Consider the following 19,994-nt stretch of genomic DNA (forward strand, 5'->3'; position numbering starts at 1 on the left):
GAGAAGCAGTTTCCGCGGGCTCCCAGCCCCGGCCCAGGGAAGTTCCGGGAGCCGGAACTCGGCCGCTCCGTGCTCGGTGTAAGCTCGGCCTCTCCGAACTCCTGTAAGCTCCAAGAAGCAGTCCCCGCGGGCTCAGTTCCGGGAGCCGGAGTTCGGCTGCTTAGTGCTTGTTGTATGCTCTGATAGGAACAGGGTTCATGAAGCAGCCTCCGCGGGGCGGTTCCGGGAGCCGGAACTCGGGCGCCCCGCGCTCGGCGTTCGCTCCGATAGGCTCAGGTTCTTAGAAGCACCCAGGCGCAGAACCCTAGCAATCTGTTTGCAAGCCACAGGCGAATTGTAGCCTGGAATTACCTGATCTATGGCTGAATGAGTTGCGGTCAGTCGAAAACAGGGGACGTGACGTCAGTTTACCAAGATGGTGGCTGCTGGCCTCCTCTGTGGACTGACCGGTGTGTAGAACCGAGAAGGACCGTTTCCTTCCCCCGTCTGGAACCCAGAATTCAGCCCTGAGTACGGTGCTTGCGCGGCTGGCAGAAACTGCAGCGCTGTAACCCTGCGTCTCTATCCCAGCGCACACTGCAGACTTTCGCCGCGGGGCGATTTGCTGAATAAGCAGTTACCCTCCGTGCGACAAACCTCTCGCGTTTGAGTCCCCGTAGCCGATCCTCGTGCGATGGAAATCCTTCCTCCAGGTTCCGGAGCACCCCACTATTGCTGGAAATTCCTAACAAGATATCCTTTAGCCGTCCTGACTTGTCATACTCCCACACAGTGAAGCAGCACACGGGGGTAATGCACTCCCCTCGCCGCCATCTTCCCACTCTCTCCTGGTTGTACTTTCTAGCTCAACCAGGACTGAACTACGGATGTTCTGCATGGAGTACTAGTCAGAACTGACTCACCAATTTTGAGAAATTTACTATGGGTTATTATCATTTTCTGATCAAAGTCATGGGTCCCATTATGTCCCTCCCGGGAAGACGGAGGTGAAATTCTCCCCTCAAGGAAATGTTGCTACCATTGATCATCCTGGAGTAGAAAAAGAATCTTGAACTGTGGGAGGGACAGATTTCCTCCCCTTTGCAGGGACCTGGGACATGAAGGGGAGAGGGATACTCCTCTTATAGGGTTGAACAGTTTCCTTGCCAAATGGAGGACGTTTGTGAGTGAGTTAGGGCTTGGACCACAGGTCTATTTTAGATCTGTGGCCCCAACTTCTAATAGGATTTGAAATTACTGAGACCAGTGTATTCAGCCAGGTGCTGCAGTCAAAGCAAGTTCATTTCTGTCTTTCTCTAAACCTTCTCAGTGGGAGTGGACCTTTCTCTACTCCTGGGTGAAAATTTGAGCAGTCAGTGGTTACAGATAATAAAATGTATGGTCACTTAAAGCTGTAAATTTAATCTCACTGTGGTGTTTGTGCTTTCTCTCTTCCCCCAGTTCGGGCTGCTGTGGACAATAAAATGTCACCTGGGAAGGAGGGACGTGATGAGCTGCTTCTCTCTTTCTTGCCTTCCTCTTTCTAATGCTCTTCTATGATGAAGCAAGAAGAGGGAGGAAAGATATGGGGACTGGAAAATCCTTTCTTGACCAGAACTGTCATAAGATTGCTTTAGGTTCTCTGCACCTGGCACATAGTTAAATACGAATCTTTCTCCCTGGGCACTTTTACAGTTTCTTCAGGGAAACCCCTATGAGTTGCTCCGATTGCTGCTTACCGACATAGCTGTTCCAGATCCCTGTCAAATCCTGGGCTTCATATCCTGTTCTGTGTTTGGAGGTGAGGACATTGCTTCTCTGTAGGTTTCGAATGTCTTTATTATGCCAGTTGGAGACCATTTGTAATCATAGGTTCTTATTGTTTACCCAGCATGAGTTCTCTGGAAATACATATCTTTAAAAACAAAAAAAAAAAGTTTCAACTTTAAGGCAAAGTAATCAAAATCTAGAAAGTTATTAATTCTATAATCCAGACTGGGAATTTCTTTCATATAAAAATAGGATGGTTCTTTGCTCATATCCCAGTTCTCTGTTGAACTTGGGTTCTACCTTCATGTGCTGCTTGGGTTAAAGGGTTTTCCAAGGCAGATTATTGTCTTCTTCAGTTTCTTTCACATGGGACAATTTCTTTCTTTTCTTCTTCTTTTTAAAATATTTTTTTAGTTGTTAATAGACCTTTATTTTATTTATTTATATGTGGTACTGAAAATCTAACCCAGTGCCTCACACGTGCCAGGTAAGTATGCTATCGCTGAGCCCTAGCCCTAGCCCTCTTTTTCCTTTTTTTTGGAATCGGGAATTGAACTCAGAGGTACTTGACCACTGAGCCACATCCCCAGCCTTATTTTGTATTTTATTTACAGACAGAGTCTCACTGAGTTGGTTAGCACCTTGCTTTTGCTGAGGCTGGTTTTGAACTCACGATCCTCCTGCCTCAGCCTCCCAAGCTGCTGGGATTATAGGTGTGCACCACTGTGCCCAGCTCACATAGGATAATTTGTATTTCTTAGTGAAACTTCATAGAAGGTTGGATGATTCTAACAACCTGTATGTTTCCTATCAAGAACACTATTGTTGAGAAGTTTAGGTGAGTATTATGTATCCTAACTCACCCAGTTCAGCTAATTCCACATCTTAGAATCTGTCATTAAAATGCCCTGCTCTGGGCATTTCTGTATCAGTGAAGACTTTTACAGTTGTGAGTGACCAAAACAACAACAACGAAACAAACAAAGCAAACAAACAAAAAACCTCAACTCAAATTGACTTACACAAAGAAGAAAATGTATTGCTAGTATAAATATTAAATCCAAGAGGAATCCCCAGGTACATCAGATAATACTACACTTAGGACTTAAAAATATTTCATAAGCACTTCATGTTTTCTTCTTACCTCTTGACTTTACTTTGCATTATATTTAAATGTTCAGTTGTTTGCATGTGCTAGTTTTATTTTCAGAACGGATGCAGCTATTCTGGCCTCATGTCCTCCAAATTAAAAGAAGGCTGTTAAAAAAGAAAATTAATTTTCTACTAAAAAGTTAGAGAAAAGTCCTATAAATGAATCTCACGTGGTTGTGACTAGATTAGAGTACACGTCTCTCTCTGAACCATGAGGTATGCTCATTGGCTTGGGCTTCACTTTAACTTGAAACTGCAAACTTTTGAGGTATAAGTGAGAGTTAGAATAGAGAAGGGAAAAACTCCTTCAAGCAAAAATTATGGTATTATTATAAAATGTAGTGAAGAGTAGGTGGAGGTTGCAAAAACAGAAAATGTGTACTGCTTGCCTGAATAGAAAATCTCAGTGTCAAAGCCAGTAAGAGGTTTACATGTGACCATTAAAAAATACCATCCCGCCTCAGACCAATTGTATTATTGGCCTGGTGCCACTCAGGGGTACTTATGGGAGGATCATGGTGGTTGTTTCTCTTGTCATTGGCCTCAGTTTATGTATAACAATCCCGACATTCTTAATATCTCCTTAATACCTCACTGTTGGATCTATCATCCTTGAATGTATCTAAATCTTTCATGACTGTATAGTACTTGCATTTTTGCCAGAATGAATTTTGACTTTGTAGAATATAAACATTAGCCCCTCTTAATCTTCTGTCCTTTCATCTGACTGTAAAGGGGCTTTGAATTCCAATAGAAATGGAGCCACAGCCACCTAGGGAGTTCTTTCTAAGGCTAATTTTGGTATTTTGTTGTAATTAGAGAAACCTGGTGCTAGGGAAACTTCAGATTCAATCCCCAAACCTAGAATTCAAAGTTCAATATTCTCTTCTATTGTTATTTTTCAAATTAGCTCATTAAAAGATGGGTCATAAACTCAATAACATTGTACCAGAGTAAACAGAAAGTTAGGACAGTCACCCGCACATAGTAAGATGGGTAAAATAACGATTCAAAAATACTGCAAATAAATGGAAGAAATAAATACAAAATAGGCCAAGGGTCTAATCCAATAATAAAAATACTCTTCTCTCTTTTGATCCCTTCCTTATCCTGGGAGGTGGTGCATTAGCAAATATTGCCTAACCACTTACCTGGGAACATCGTCTCGAGCAAGACTGTGACAGGCTTCTCAAACAGTGCGAGAAACATGGGCTTTGGAGTCAGGTGGACCTGTCTTACACCCTGAGCCTCGTGCAATAGCGGGTCACATCCCCAAGACATCACTGAGCCTCAGTTATGTCATCTCCTCCCTCTCAGAACTGTCAGAAGGATTAAGTGAGATAAAGTGTGAAAAAGAACCCATCAACCTGTGTGGCAGATGGCTGGCACCACTCATCCATTCCTCCTGCTGAAGACACCTGACAGAAGTTGCCTAATGAAGAATCTGTTAGTACAGTTCGTTTTTTCAAAACATCTAGAAATTCCTCCTTCTTTCTAGCACTGAGCATTTGAGTCAAGGAGCCAAAACTAAGAACTAACGGAGACGCTAAGGAACCATCCGGTCTGTCTACTCATCTCACTGTCCACCATTTCTCAGTAGTCTTTCTCAGACCACCATATGTGTTAATATTCACGATCATTAAATCTTGCTTCTGAACAAGAAGATCAGATCTGCTGAACATAAACCCAGTGGCCTGTGCAATTAATGAGACCAATTAGAGGCAGCATGTGAATGAAAGTCGGAGGTGGAGGGAAGATGGATGCTAAGGCTTGTTTAATGTCCCACAAAGGCCTATGGGTTGAAGGCTTGGTTCCCAGCATGGCACTACTGAGAGGTGCTAGAATTTTTGTCAGGTTTGACATCGTGGGAGGTGCTTAGGTCACTGGGAATGTGCCTGTGATGGGGATTGTGGGACCCTGGTCTTGTCTCCCTCTGCTCCCTGGCTTATTAGGTGAGTGATTGGCTCTGCCATACACTTCTGTCATGACGCGCTTCACTTGTCAGAGGCCCAAAGTGATGAGGCAGCTTGATATTGGGCTGAAACCTCCAAAACCGTGAGCTAAACCTTCTATCTTCATAAAGTTAATTGCCTCAGGTATTTCATCATAGTAAAGGAAAGCTAATATAGTGGGGATAGAAACAGTGGATACCTGCTTTTAAGACTAGTGTGATGGGTATTTTGCCAGTGTGAAATCCTATATATAAAAAAGAGTGATTTTTGCAACTCAATTTCTAGAAATATGTTCTATAGAAAGCCTTACAAAAGTACCCAAAGTTGTACCTGCAAAGATGTTCATGGCAACATTGTTTCCAAAAGTGAAAATTGGAGATGATCTCAAGGTCTTAGTAAGGGAATATGGTTCTGTCTCCTGCTATATACCCCAAATCCTCATGGAGCCCTCATGGGGCAGTGTGAGAAGGAATGGCTCTCTCTCCTTTATGTCACAATCTTTTGGTGGCATGTCATAGTAGCATTGCCTGGCTCCAATGTGTTATAGAGTATAGAAAAATAAGTCTCCCATCTTTCACTTTATAGCGCTGTCTCTGCCTTGGAATTAAACTTGCACCCAAAGCTTGCACGAGCTCCCATGATGTACTCAAAATCACTCTTTTTCCAAACTAAGGCATTATTTCTAGGCTCAGTGATTCATGCTTGAGTTCTTTTTCTTTTAGAATAAACTATTCCCTAAGAGGTTTATCAAGGCCTCTGCAAAGACACTTGTGTTGCGCCTTGCTAACAGTTTATTAGACATGTCCACATCCATATGACTCCCAAATATACACTCAGTGTAAGTTCTTAATAAGAGTCATCTTAGCCTTCAAAGAGACTTCCCTTTGGTCTGTCCCATCACTTTATCAGAAATACTGTATTAGTTTTCTGTCACTATAATGAAATAACTGAAATAATTAACTTATAAAGAAAAAAGTTTTATTTTGGCTCACAGTTTTGGAGGCTCTACTTCATCATTAATTGGCCCCATTGCTTTGGGTCTGTGGCAAGGCAGAATGTCATGGTGGGAGTATGTGGTAGGGTATTCTGCTCACCTCCTGAGCAGGAAGTAAAAGAGAAAGAAAAGTTTGGAGGTCCCACATCACCTTTGGGGACATTCTCCTAATGACCAAAGGATCTCTTAATAGTCCTTACCGCCTAAACTTTCTGCCAACTCCTAATATGCCACACTGGGGGCCAAGTATACCCCAAGGATACCTTTGGGGTATATTTATCCAAATGATAGCATTTCACTCCAGGCCCCCAAAGGTCCACGTCTATCTCACAACACAAAATGCATTCAGTCCATCCCAAAGAGTTCCCCAAAGACTTCACTGGGCCAGCGCTGCTTTAAAAGCCCCAGTCCAAAGTCTCCTCTGAGATTCAAGGCAAACTCAACTGTGAGGCATAATAAAAAAGAAAATTGCCTACTTCAGGTTACAGTGATGGATGGGCACAATGTAAACATTCCCAGACAAAAAGGGAAGAATAAAAAATGGAAAGGAGGGATCAGCCCAAAGCACCACAAAATCCAGCAAGGAAAAAGTGATATCTTAAAGCTCTATGTCCAGCCAACGGGGCACACGGTGGCAGAAGGTGGACTCCAAGGGCTCGGGCAGCCCCACTCTTCTGGCCTTGCTGGTTTTAGCCCAGATGGACATCCTAACCCTAAAGTGCTGGGCAGGTTCTACATGCTGCTCACTGCTCCCTTGGCAGGCATCACACGCTGCCAGCAGCTCTACCTTCTGGGGGTCTCCTTGTAGCTTTGGCTTCACTCCCACAGCTCCACACAGTACTTGTAGCAGCGGCTCGCAGGGACTCTGTCCCTGCAACACACTGCGTGGCCTCCCAGCTTTCCTTTGAATTCTTGGTGGAGGCTTCATGACCCCGTCACTCTTGCATTCTGCATGCCTGCAAAACCACCAGCTAAACGTGGGGAAACAACGCTCAAGGCTGTCCTGGGCATGCAGGGCACCCCGGACTCTCTAAGGACCTCTCCCAAGGGCCTTCCTCCTACAGGGCCACAGCATCTCCAAGAAGCACCACCTGGGGACCAAGGCTTGAACACATGAACCTTTCGGGGACACTTACACAGACCATAGCACATGCCTGAGCATCTTAAACCTCTTTTTAGGCAAGTGTCCTGTCTATAAATGATTCTTTTTATAATTGCATCATGAATTGTATAAAGTTTAAAATATGTAGATCTCTCTCCAAGTGCATTATTTATGAAAAATACATGTTGGGCTAAATTATAAAGAAATGCAAGAGGAAGGAAGGGAAATACAAAAAACTGTACTCATACTGGTCATGTTCCACTTTTTAGGCAAAGTAGTGGACCCACAGATGTTTGATTTTGGTACTCTTTGTTACATGTACCTACATTACATATATATGAATTCTATTGTATTCAAAAGTTTAAGTATGAAATATTTCCCAATTAATACTTTGTTCTGACTTAAGAAGACCCTGACATATTGCTATGCCCCCTGCATTTCTTATATGTTTGCTTCTTCCTTTTGAGGCTTTTCTCCTTCTTATTATTTATTATAATCTCCACATTTTGAAGAGCCCTTTGTATATTTGCCTTCTTTTTCTTATCTTAAGGGCTACTTCTCTGTGTTCTTTGATGATTTCACCTCTGCTTTCTTCCTGGTTGCTAGTTTCTCTCTCTCCACCTCTTTTGAACTGCTTTCACCCACTTGGACTACACTGCCAACATTTGGCAGTGAAGTTACTTTCTTGTCTTTGTGTTTTTCTTTTCGGGAAGGGTTTCCTGCCTATGATTCATGAATCATTGTTTAATTAGACCAGACAGCCTCTGGGTTTTCTATTTGCCCCTTTTGGTGATATTTAATGGAGATGTGCTTTTAGATATTTTCTTTTATGGACTACTCTCTAAACTACAGTGGCAAATTGGAGTTATGGTTTCAGGAGGTGCCCCCTGCTACAATGAAATGAAGCTAGTCTATACGCAAAGTCAGTACTTCCCTCCTCCCCTCTCCACGCTCTCCCTCCCTCCTTTCCTCTCCCTCCCTCCCTCTCTTCCTTCTTTGTACTGGGGATAGAACCCAGGGGTGCTTTACCACCAAGCTACATCCCCAGTGTCTTCCTAAGTTTCCCAGGTTGGCTTTGAACTTGGAAATTCTTCTTCCTCAGCCTCCTAAGTTGCTGGGATTATAGGCATGTGTTACTGTGTCCAGCTGAAAGGTGTTTTGTTATAAGCTTCTCTTAGGGAAATTTCTGCTCCTACTTTCCTAAGCTCAACACCTGGGATAAACATCCATAGGATACCATGGAATACATGGGATACTATGTAGCTATTAAAATTGGTCATGTAGATTATTATTTGTCAACAGGGGAGATGTTCATAATATTCAGAAGTAAAAAAAAAACACAAGCTATTATAGCGTATAGACTTACATAATATTTCTACAGATGATCTCATTTTTATTTAAAGCCTTCTACATCTAAGTGCAAGTATACGTATAAATAGAAGGCTATATATCAAATTGATACAAATACTAACAGTAGTTATATGGGATGGTGGGATTAGGTGTGATTGGAGGTTGAATTTATATGATTTTCTAAATCACTTGAGGTGAGCATATATGGGTTTTATAAAAACCAGAAAATTAATCTCAATTTTGATTTTTTTTTAAAGAAAGCTTTTGGTAAGATTAAGAAATATCTCCTCTAAAGATTTCATTTCTTTTTCAAAAAGTTTCTAAAAGCATTCTTTCCCTACCCTTTAGCATTTAAAATAACACCACAGCAAATGTTAAGGGTGCAATGTGAGTATTCGGCATGCTCTATCAATGCACATATACTGGTCCACAGCAGTAAGTTAAAGTACAGTTCCTACCACACAGGATGTGTGGTGAAAGTCCTCCCCAAAGACAAGGGGGTTAGTGATATGGCAGATTTGGCCTGGAGGTAACGGCTGTGGGGAGAGCTGGTGGACAGAAAACAGACTGGGGAAAGATAGTGTAGTCTTACAGGGTTGCACAGTTCCACAGGGAAACAGAGGTGTGTGTTTCTCCAGGGGCCCCAGCAGGATACTCAAGGCAAAGGAAAAAGCTACTCCAACACTTTTTCTTGGGTCAGAAGCATCCTCCACAATTCCCATGTTGAATTCTAAGACACAAGCCAGTGGCGGTGGCAGTTGTGACAACTTAGGGTCGGAGGATAACCAGAGATCCATGTGATTTTAGCTACTGGTTTTAGCACTGAAAGCCCCATGTCCTGGGAAACCTCTGTGTTCCAGAGAAACAGGATGATTGATCTCCTTATTGGATGAACACATCAGCAGTGACCAGGAGAGGTAGCCGGTTGGGGTGGCAAAAGATTGTGGAGGCAATGGCGACAAAGTGAGAGGAGGTGGCAGTTATCATGGTGACAGTGGAGTTAGGGTTTCAGGAGGTGCCACTGCTACAATTAAATGAAGGTAGTCCAGATGCAAAGTCAGTCCCTCCTCCCCTCTCCCTGCTCTCCCTCCCTCCCTCCCTTCCTTCTTTGTACTGGGGATAGAACCCAGGGGTACTTACCACCAAGCTGTATCCCCAGATCTTTTTATTTTTAAATCTTGAGACAGGGTCAACTGTTCAACCATGACAGCTGTCATGGTCTACTAGAAAAGATGGCAGGGCACAGTATTGCTGCAGGCAAGAGGGACCTGGGCTCCAAGTGAAGAGTCAGGCTGACAGCCCTAACAAAGCCTTTCCAGCTTTCTCACTGTGTTGTAACCAGGAATTCCAAGGTGTTGAGCTGGAGGTGGCAGGGATTCCAGGAATTCTATTCATGATTACAAATCTCTTCTCATGGCTGTGTACCTCCATCCTCCATCTGTCCTTGGGATTTGGGACTTGGAGCCAAATGGCGGTGGCAGTTGTAACAACTTAGGGTGGGAGGATAACCAGAGATCCAGGTTAGCTACTGGTCTTAGCACTGAAAGCCCCATGTCCTGGGAAACCTCTGTGTTCCAGAGAAACGGGATGATTGATCTCCTTATTGGATGAACACCATTGGATGACCAGCATTAGCTGGTCTCTTCCAGACTCTACCTGGTTTCACAGGGCTTTCTGAGGGTAAAGTCATCTTTAGCTCTTACACGTATTACATTAGGCATTACCTAATGATTTAGGTAAGCTTAAAGATTTCAAGTCTTTTTTTTTGTTTGTTTGCTTGATTTTAACTTGCCAGGCAATGGAACACACCCTAAGGTAGAAACTGAGTAGTTTTGCTGAGGAGGAACAATCAGGGATTAATTGCTATAAATGAAGTATTGAAAACTAGCTCTGTGGCTAGGAAGGAAGGAGTCCATCGGCCTGAATGCTGGTTACAAGAAATCCTGTGGTTCACCAATCAAGAGAGTTATCAGCTGGATTTGAGAGTCTGGCATACCATGGTCTCTGCAAGTATGTGGTCCCAACCAGTCGCAGCTGCTTAGAAACACTTATGGTGAAACAGCTTGTTCAGCTTTGCAAGGCAAGTATTGTTCTAAGTGGAAATATTTCCTCTTGATAAATATAAGCCTCTCAACAGACCATAGCCTATTTTGCCAACAGAGCAGAAAGGTCTTCATAGCTTGGTCTTCCATCCTCTGTTCCTCTGTCCCTGGAGACTTATGCTCTTCCTGCAGCCATGTTCATCCCTGCCCACCCACTATTCCCTGGACTTTGCTCCTACACATTCTCTTCTTTGGGGCTGGGGCTGTGGCTCAGTGGAAGCGCACTTGCCCGGCATGTGTGAGGCACTGGGTTCGATTCTCAGTAAAAACAAATAAAAATAAAGGCCTGTCAACAACTAAAAAAAAAAATCTTAAAAAAAAAACAACAAAAAGTACATTCCCTTCTTTAACTTTGGATAGTTTTTTTTCCCCCAAAACCTAGCCTTTTTTTTTTTTTTTTAATTTTTTGTTCTTTTTAGTGACAGTAGAGTGTATTTTGGCATATTATACACACATGAAGTATAACTTCCCATTCTTGTGGTTGTATGTGATATGGAGTTTCATTGGTTGTGTATTCACTGTATGTGAACATAGGAAAGTATGTCCGATTCATTCTACTGTCTTTCCTATTCCCATCTCCTTCCCTTCCCTCATTCTGCTTTGTCTGATCCACTGAGATTCTATTCTTCCCTCCCCCTCTTATTGTGTTAGCACTGAGATCTAGTCTTGATCAACATCCCTGTTTTTCCTAAATTCTTTCTTTCCTTTTTTTTTTCCTTTGTAACCTGATGAGGGGCAGATTCTCTCATCTCCATCCACTCACCCTTATCTCTTGGATTTCCTTCTAAGTCTTCCTTTCCAGCCAGGCCTTCACAGCTCAGTTTGTCCCTCAGCCAGACTGTGTGGCTTTCGGCTCTCTCAGGGAGACACTGGCTTCCACCTGGGTTTTTCTTTCTTTTAAAGCCACAATAGTGTAAAGTAATTTCACATCTGCATTTAATTATGATTCAGTCTTCCTGGCTCCACATTCACGAATTTCTAGTGCTTTGGAGGAAGGAGTGTTTGTAACAATTGTCCACTGCAGTGACCGTGTTGCCATGTGCTTTTCATTTCCTAGGTAAAGCACAGATGCAGGGGTGGCTGAAATGGTTGGGAGTGGGGTGTCTGGACCATCTGGCATGGTGCAGGCAGGACTCTCCACATATCTGCACTCATAATATTTTCCCTGTTCTTTTAGCTTCTATCTTTAAAAACATGCCTCTTTAAAAAAAAAAAAAAAGTTCACTGGCCCAGAACAAATAGAACTTTGACTTTGGTTTCACAATTTGTGGTCTGATTTTTAGACTATCCTATTTCATGTTATATAATATTTCGGAGAGTTACAATTTTTTTTCCATCTTCAGATCATAGAACTTTCATGCTGATATGTTTCAGAGAAGCAAAGAAATGACATGGGGAATATGATGTAAGGAGGGCATGGCCCTTCCTGGTATGAACCACAGAGCTCCCCTGCACTGCCCAAAGCAGTGCTTTTGACCGTGTGCTTATGTTGAATTCCCTGTCCCCTTAGCCTGCGGTCAGCACTGTTGAGTCATGCTCCCAACTGCGGTGCTCTCTGTGGAGTTCACTGTGGCATACTTATGTGACTTGGTGGCTGGTATTTTGGGCAACTTTTGTTTGTAGTGGGATTCAGTGCTCCTGTCCCTTTCCAACATTATAGTACTTCTCTTGGCTCAAAGTTTATTCTATGATTGATTGATGATTACTGTAGACACATGCACGTTACTAGGCAGGACACTTTTCCTGCATGTAATCATCCTCTGACATCAAGGCTTGTATTCTCAGGGTTTCTGCCAACAGAACAATATACAGAATAATCTCTAAACCTAACAGTGTGAACCTACAGCACGATACATTGTGTTCCAAACATAACCAAAGGCAGCCATAAAATCAGGGCGTATTTAGACAAGATAATAGCTGATATTTACTAAATGGATAGCTAATTATACAGTAATGAAAAAGTTAGAAACAAACATTGTCAAGTAATTCCTTATAGATAATAATACAAGGTTAACTTACAGCACTTTTTGTGGGATGAACTAAAGTTTTTTTTTTAAACTATTAACACATTAAATCTCATACATATGAATTAAGAAAACCATAAGGCTATTTATCTGTATTTATATCTTCTTATTTTTATCTTCGATTTTTGTGTCTATATTATTCAGCTTTCTATTGCTGTGACAAAATACCTGAGAAAAACAACTTAAAGCAGGAAAGATTTATTTTGGCTCATGGTTTCAGAGGTTTCAGTCCACAGTCACTTGGCCCCATGGCTGTGGGTTTTTGGTGAGGCAGAACATCATGGTGGGGAGTATATTGGCAAAGCAAAGCTGCTCACCTCAATGAGGACAAAATGTGGAAGGAGAGAGAGAGAGAGAGAGAGAGAGAGAGAGAGAGACGACCTTCTAGGACATGCCTTATGACCTAATTCACCAATGAGGCTCTACCTCCTATGGTTTCTACCATCTCCCAATAGTCCATTCAGCTATGAACCCACTGACGTAGTGGTGGTGATTGATGAAGTCAGAGCCCTCATGATCCAACCACCTCCCCAAAGCTCCCTCTCTGCACATTGCTGCATTGGGAACCAAGTCTTCAACACATGAGGTTTTGGGGGACATTACAGATGCAAACCATGATTGTGTCTTAACTTGTTCTTAGAAAAAACAAATCACTGGCTCCTGGGTGAAATGGCGATGCAGGTGAAGTTTGAGTGGCATTTCTTTCTCACCTATTTTTTCCCTTGCTCTTGCTACTTTACCCCTATGTAGAGCCTAACCTGGGCCCACCCTGTCTTTCAGTCCACTACTGAACAATTTGTGATTAAGGTATTCCCTGAGAAGATGGTTACATATGACTGGCCCCCTAGGAATATACTTACACACTTTGGTACATTTTTATTTTGATATTATACTAAAATTGTAGAAATTTTCAAAAATAATACAAATAACTCCAGTTTGCCTTTTACTCAGACTTGCCCTGTTTATCATCTTGATATCTTAATATCTGTATTCTGCACATGTGTGTAATTTTTCTGACCCATTTGAGTGTAAATTGCCTTTAAAAAAATTACAAATGACCTTTGTTTGCATGAGGTCATTGCTTTTGATCCTTGGCACAATGAGAATAATATTACTTCATGTCACAGAGTCTCAGAGTAGAATTTGTTTGTGTCCACCTATCCTGGGGCAGGAGCTGCATGTAAGAGGTAATCCAGGCCAGTGGAAGCTCTTGCCCGGTGGAAACTGTCTGAATGGACATGTTTTCCCGGGGATCTTCATTCTGTAATTTTAGAAGTCCGAGTCTCTGCCTGTGCTTCGTTGAGAGGAAGAAGGGGTGGCTAAAGATCTTCCTCCTTCCCCTGCTCCCTGTGCTCAGCAAGCTGCATCTTGTCCACCTTCTTCTCCGCCACTCTTATCACCTTTGGCTGTTCCTCACCCCCACGTGGCTCTCTAGCCTGCAATCACAAATCCATCACCGCTCATGATTCTTTCTTTCAAAAGCCTAGAATGTCATTTTCCTGTGTCTTTCTCAATCACAGGAATGTGAAATGTGAAATTCACAATTGGTTTACATCAGTGTGCTTCCCACAGAGCCAGGTCCTAGCAGGGTGTGGGACAAGGCTTTGGGTGTATTCTAAGAATGGGGAGCACTCGCCCCCATCTTCCTGTCTTCCTGTACACTCTGTTGCAGGCAAAACAACTTAGGAGTTGACATGTGCTCTCTAGAGCCACTGCTTGGTCAGAATCCAAAGTCATTAACTAGGTATGTGACTTTGGGAGGTTACTTAACCTTTGTGTTCCTCAATTTCCTGTTGGTAGAGTGAAGATAATAAGGGGTGATGCTTTATGGGATTGTAGATAGGTGTTGGAAAAATCCTTAGTGTGGAGCCTGGGCATAGCAGGAGCAATGTAAGCTTTTGCTAATATAAGTTTTGAGAGGATGGTTATGCAGGATGGGAAAGTTTGGTTTACAACTCTCGTTGTTCATCACAATGTGACCTTGCAGCCATATGTGAAGTGGCAAGAGGCAGTCTCTTAACTACAGAACACCCTAGAGGGATGGGAGGAACATAATGTGTGAGCACAAAGTCTTTTGCATTTTCTCAGCAGCTGAATCAGCCCATAAAAGTCACAGGGGGCTCAAGAGCAATGGTCATTCTCATAACTGGGGAATACTGATATCTACGTGCACGACATCCCCTGAATCCAACAACCCCAGGAGGTCAGTGTGGCACATGGCACATGCCCTTTCTTTTATAATAGAATGCCTGAGTTTTGCCAAGCACATGGTCACCCAGTCAGTGACTACATTTCTCAGTTTCCTGTAGAGCTAGGCATGGCCATGTGACTAAATATGGAGTAATGGAATGAGAGTAGAAATGATGAGTGTCATTTCTAGGTTGGATACTAAAAAGGAATGGGTATGTGCTCCACGTGCTCCTTTGTCCCCCTTCCCACTGACTGTCATGCAGCTATGATTATATGAGCTGGAGGAGCTACACTGGACTCAGAAATGGAAGCCTGGTATTAAAGGTGGCGGAGATGCCCAACCAGCCCTGCACCATCTAGGTATGGGATGTTTTGAGTGAAAGAAGTAAACTTTGATCTTTAAACAAGATTTTGTTTTAGCAGCTTAGGTAATAAGTAAGACAGAAGCTGTTACCATCTCCATTTTACAAAAGAGAAATGGAAGCTTAGAAAGACTGTGGCTTACCTGAGGTCACATAGTTTGTCAATAGTCACAGTAGAGTCAACCTCAAGGGCCCTGATGCTAGTGTTGGGACTTTTAACCATGTACCATGCTGTTTTGCCTCTTGAAGTCCTGTTGGGTTATGATCTGGGCTAATGAGGAAAAAAAGAGAGGAGAAAGACACCTGTCCCACTCCACCTAGACTACCATCCCCAGCTGTTGCCAGTGGTTCCCCTCAAAATACGTACATTTCATAACCACATTTCTCCATAGACACTTCAGGTTCAGTCGACATTGAATGTGTTGGTTTGCCTGTGAGTTTTGTTGTTGTTATTGTTGTTTTCTGTCATTTTGGGGACTGTCAGGGTGCAAGAATTCGCACCTGGTTCTGCACACAGTTAAGCCAAGGGAGAGCACACGTGTGACATCCGCACATAGGAGACTGGCAATCAAACACTTCGGAGATAGCAGCACTGGAAAATAACTCCCAGCTGGGCATATCATCCCAGTAGCCAAACATGATTGGTTTACATAGGCTGGGCAGGATCCCCGGAAAGTGGGTAAACAGCAGAAGTCAAAGCCAAAGTCAAATACAGAGGTCAGTGTACCTGGGTGAACTTGAAAAGGCCTTAACCCCAGTTGTAAATATTTTCTTGCTCTCCCAGTCCTACTTGAGGCATCACAGTACCAGCATGGATAAAGTCAGAATTTCAAGGAAAAATGCAGAAATTTCTTCAGATTTCTGGTAACAGGGTAGATCATAGCATGCTTATTTCTGCCCTGGTACCTAACATCTATTCATTCTTCAAGATTCACTTTGCTGTTATTTCCTCAAGGAAGCCTCTTATGGCCTCCAAGTTCAGGCTAGGCCATCTTCTTAGGTACACCCCCACAACTACTGTACTTCCCCTTTTGGCACTCTGTACACTTTCTTGCCTCACTATTTGCTCCTTCACTGGGGTGCTCTGAAAGCGTCTCAGGCAGAGGGCCCAGGAACAGCAGGCATTCAGTGGGCTGAACGTAACATGAGAGGGTTCTCCACTCAAAAGAATCTAATGAAATATGCATCTTGTAAACATATAGAATCCAGCTACTCACCTATCTTTAAGATTTTATTGCCAATCCACACTCTTACAGCCAGTGAGAGTTTAAGCTGGTTCCAGTGTTGCAGAGAGCAACTGACAGTATGTCATAAGAGCCTTAATATGTTCAAATGATTTGAACTGAAAAGTACTTCTGAAAACGGATCTTAAAAGAAGCAAATACAAATGCAGAGGAGGGGTATCACTACTGTCACAGTACAAAAAAATTTAAGCATTCCTGGTAATGGAAAATGTATAGACACACAGTTTGATGGCAAATTGTGCAGCCATGGAGTGGAGATTCACATTTTTTGAAGAATATTTAATGACTTGGGAAAAACTTCATCCTATGATGTTAAGTGAAAAGAAGAAGGACATAAGATTATATATTCTTTATAATCAATTATAAACCTCTCTCTTTCACACACATACCTTTATGTATATGTGTATATATACATATATATATACATATATATATGTATATATATGTATATATATATATGATAGAAAATGTTGGTAAGAAAGATATCTATTTATTAGCATTAATATGTGATTGTTTGATATATATGTCTGCATTTTCAAGTGTCTATTAGTAAGTATATATTACTCTTAATATCAGAAAACAGAGAAGTTAAGGTAAAAATAAATTCTAGCTTATTTTCTAATGCATTTCTTTTTCCTCAGACACTCAGGGTGTAGCATGGCACATGAGGCTAGGATGAGAAAAGGCATATGAAATTTTTTCTTCTCATGATTGTTCCAACTGCAGCCATTTCAGACACCAAGGGACATCTGGGCCACGGTGGTAGGATCACAGAGCAGTGGCACTGCTCACTCTTGTGCCTCAAATGAGTGACTCATTCTGAATTATAAACATCTCTTACTATGTCCTTTTTTTGTTTGTTTTTCTCCTCTGCTTACCCCTGCAATTTCCTCATAAGGACATAGTGAAGACAATTAAAATATGTAGAAGATTTACCCTCTCAGAGTGTGAGAAACAGGACATAAGTAAATAATTACCTTAGATGCCGTTACTGCTCCCACTGCTTGGTACACCTGTCATCTAACAAGTCATAGAGTTCATTCTCTCCATTCATTTCTTTTAATACTGATTAAAGAAAATTTATAAAGCTTCCCAGTGGACTTTCCAACATTTTCTCTTGAATATTTAAACTTGGTTTTAGATTTGGTGATATCAGGATTAATAACATTATGTTTTATGCCAGTATATTTTTATTTCATCAGGTTTGGAACAATTGGAAAGCAGCATTTACTAAATGACAATACCAACCTAATACTCATGTGTTCCTATGAATAAAATGTTAAAACCTGGGTCCAAATCTGTTTATCACTTAGAATTACTTTTAGGAGTCAAAGAGATTGGATTTCCAGTATTTTCAAAGTAGGGCTGAGTTTTAGAAGTGTTTTCACTTAAACTAAAATTAAATTATAATAAAAAAGCCAATAAATAGAAATTCTACCTATGTACCCAGTATGATTTTTTTTTTGGGGGGGAAATGGGTTCATTTTTTTTTTTTTTTTTGTCTTTTTTGGAACTGGGTGTCAACCCAGGGCTTTGCCAACTGAGCTTCATCCCTGCCTAGCATACACCTTATTTAAAAGATATTACCAGATCAGAAATTGGTCTTGTTTCTCCATTTCTCTTTCTATGGAAATAATTTTTTAGGAATTCAAACCAACAATAATATAAACAGAAAACAGCATAATAATAACAAATAATAGAACTCCAACAGGGCAATGTTCACATAAAGAACAAAGGTTAACATGTGACTGACTGGAGATCTATGTTTTTTTTTTTTTTTTTTTAACTTTGTTGATATTTATCCTGAGGAAGAAAATGATTTGACTGGTTCTTTTCAACATTCACTTTTGCAACAAGCCACGGGTTCTGGAGATGGGGCTAGAATCTTGACTCTATCACTTTATAAATGTGTAACTTTGGGAAAGTTATTTTTTAATTTCTTTATGCCTCAGTTTCCTACTCTGTAAAATGAGGATAATACTGGTAATCTAAACAATATTATTGGTAATAGTACAGATAATATTGGTTCATAATATTATTAGTATTCTAGCCTGGTAAGTGATAATCCATGAATAAGAAAAAGAGTATGTAAGAAAAAAGGATCCACCCATCCTTCAGTAGCAAACAATACTTATATCAGGACATGGCACAACTTTGTTTTGCATAAAGGAATTCAACCCAGGACTTCTGACTCTTAAGGGCTGAGCGAGCCACAGCTGCACTACTCCACCTGTCGCGCCCCTAGAGCTCTCCCCTTTTCTCCCTAGCACCAGTCTCTCCGCAGGGTCCGGGCCCTCCTGGCTCCGGGAGCCCCCGCTCCAAGTCCCGCTGGGCTTCCAATCCCATCCCGCCTAGAGCTCTCGCGGCCAATCAGGAGGCGGCAGGAGGGGGGCGGCGCTGATTGGCGGAGCCTGAAGTCTCCGACCTCTGCCGCTGAGCAGCAGACGTGATCGTCTGCTGAGGGTGGAGAGGCGCGATCCGAGGCTGACTGGCACGTTCTGCAACGCCAACTCAACACCATGGCGGACAGCCGGGATCCAGCTAGCGACCAGATGAAGCAGTGGAAGGAGCAGCGGGCGGCGCAGGTACACCCTGTGCGCTCAGAGCCGGCCGGCGGGTCCACGCCAAGAGCGGGGCGTTGGCGAGTAACGGCCCCTGCTTTTCCGCGGCTGCGTTGAGCCGGGCTGTACCATCGGCCACAGGCGGCGGGGGGCTGTCTTTGGGTGGAGGTGGACTGTTACATTCATGGGGGACAGGAGAGCGGCTTCTGGGGCGCGGGGCTGACTGCCTGCAGGATTTGTCGTTGACCACTGGACCCGGGTGGTTGGCTCAGAATTTTGCACTATTGCCAACTGGGACAGAGGTCACAGCTTGAGGGCGGAAGGAAAAAGCATGGAGAAAGAGGCAGAGAGCTGCAGCTTCAAGAAAGGAAGTCAGAGTGGAGTGGGAGCAGGCATTAGCTTTAACCTTCCCGAAACAATATCTGCACGCTTTCATGTTTGTGGGATATAAGAACTGTGTTTTAGGTGGATGTCTTCAGCAGCAATCATGGTGACATGTGTAGTACGTACAGCATTAAACCACTAAATAAAATATATTTTTAAAAATTTATCATTTCATTTGCACTGTGCTGGGCCAAGGTGTACAAATTCCAATGAGGCAAGAACCACATCCTTGAGAAGTTCAGAGTCTAGTCTGGGAGACAAGATAAATCACCAGTGTGGTGAAGGGTCTAATAAGTACCTGAAGACTGGTAAAGGGAATGAACAAGTTGACCGTGAGACTCCCCAAAGCAGGTGACATCTGAACAGAATCTTTTAAAATGAGAGGGATCCAATCCAGTGGTGGTGGGGGAGGCATTCCAGGCCTGTGCCCAGAGGTGCAGAGTCTTAAAGGGCATCTTTGAGAAGATTGGATTAGATGAGACTGCATTTGGTTGAGTTTTCTGGCTGGTTGGACCAGAGTGTCATGCCAAGTTCCTAGGGCTTCTGGTTAACATGGCAGAGAGGGCTAATTCTACACTTTTCCCTATCCAGCTCAGTGCTCTTTCTCAAAACTGCTAAAATGTTCATAAACTGGGGCATTGATGCCAAGTGCTCTCATGAATTTTGTTAATGGTTCCCTGTTTGTGAGAAGGCTGCCATTCTTCTCTAAGCTCCTAATCCCATTCTTTGTTATATACCACTAAAATAGCTCATTTTTTTCATGCCAGAGAGACTTAACTTATTTTTTTTTTCCCCCAGTACTGGGGATGGAATCCAGGGCCTCATGCA

General features: G+C 42.6%; 1 protein-coding gene across 1 annotated transcript in view; it reads left to right on the forward strand.

The window, feature by feature from the left end:
- The first annotated feature begins 18,662 nt into the window (after nucleotides 1–18,662).
- The window catches only part of Cat (catalase), a 33,173-nt gene continuing 31,841 nt past the window's right edge, over nucleotides 18,663–19,994 (forward strand). Inside the window, exon 1 of the mRNA XM_015477762.2 lies at nucleotides 18,663–18,806. Coding sequence (XP_015333248.1) covers nucleotides 18,741–18,806 — 66 coding nt within the window. The 5' untranslated portion in view covers nucleotides 18,663–18,740. The remainder of the gene's footprint in view (nucleotides 18,807–19,994) is intronic.

Source organism: Marmota marmota, unplaced genomic scaffold (assembly GCF_001458135.2).
Source record: "Marmota marmota marmota unplaced genomic scaffold, marMar, whole genome shotgun sequence".
Taxonomy (NCBI): Eukaryota; Metazoa; Chordata; class Mammalia; order Rodentia; family Sciuridae; genus Marmota; species Marmota marmota.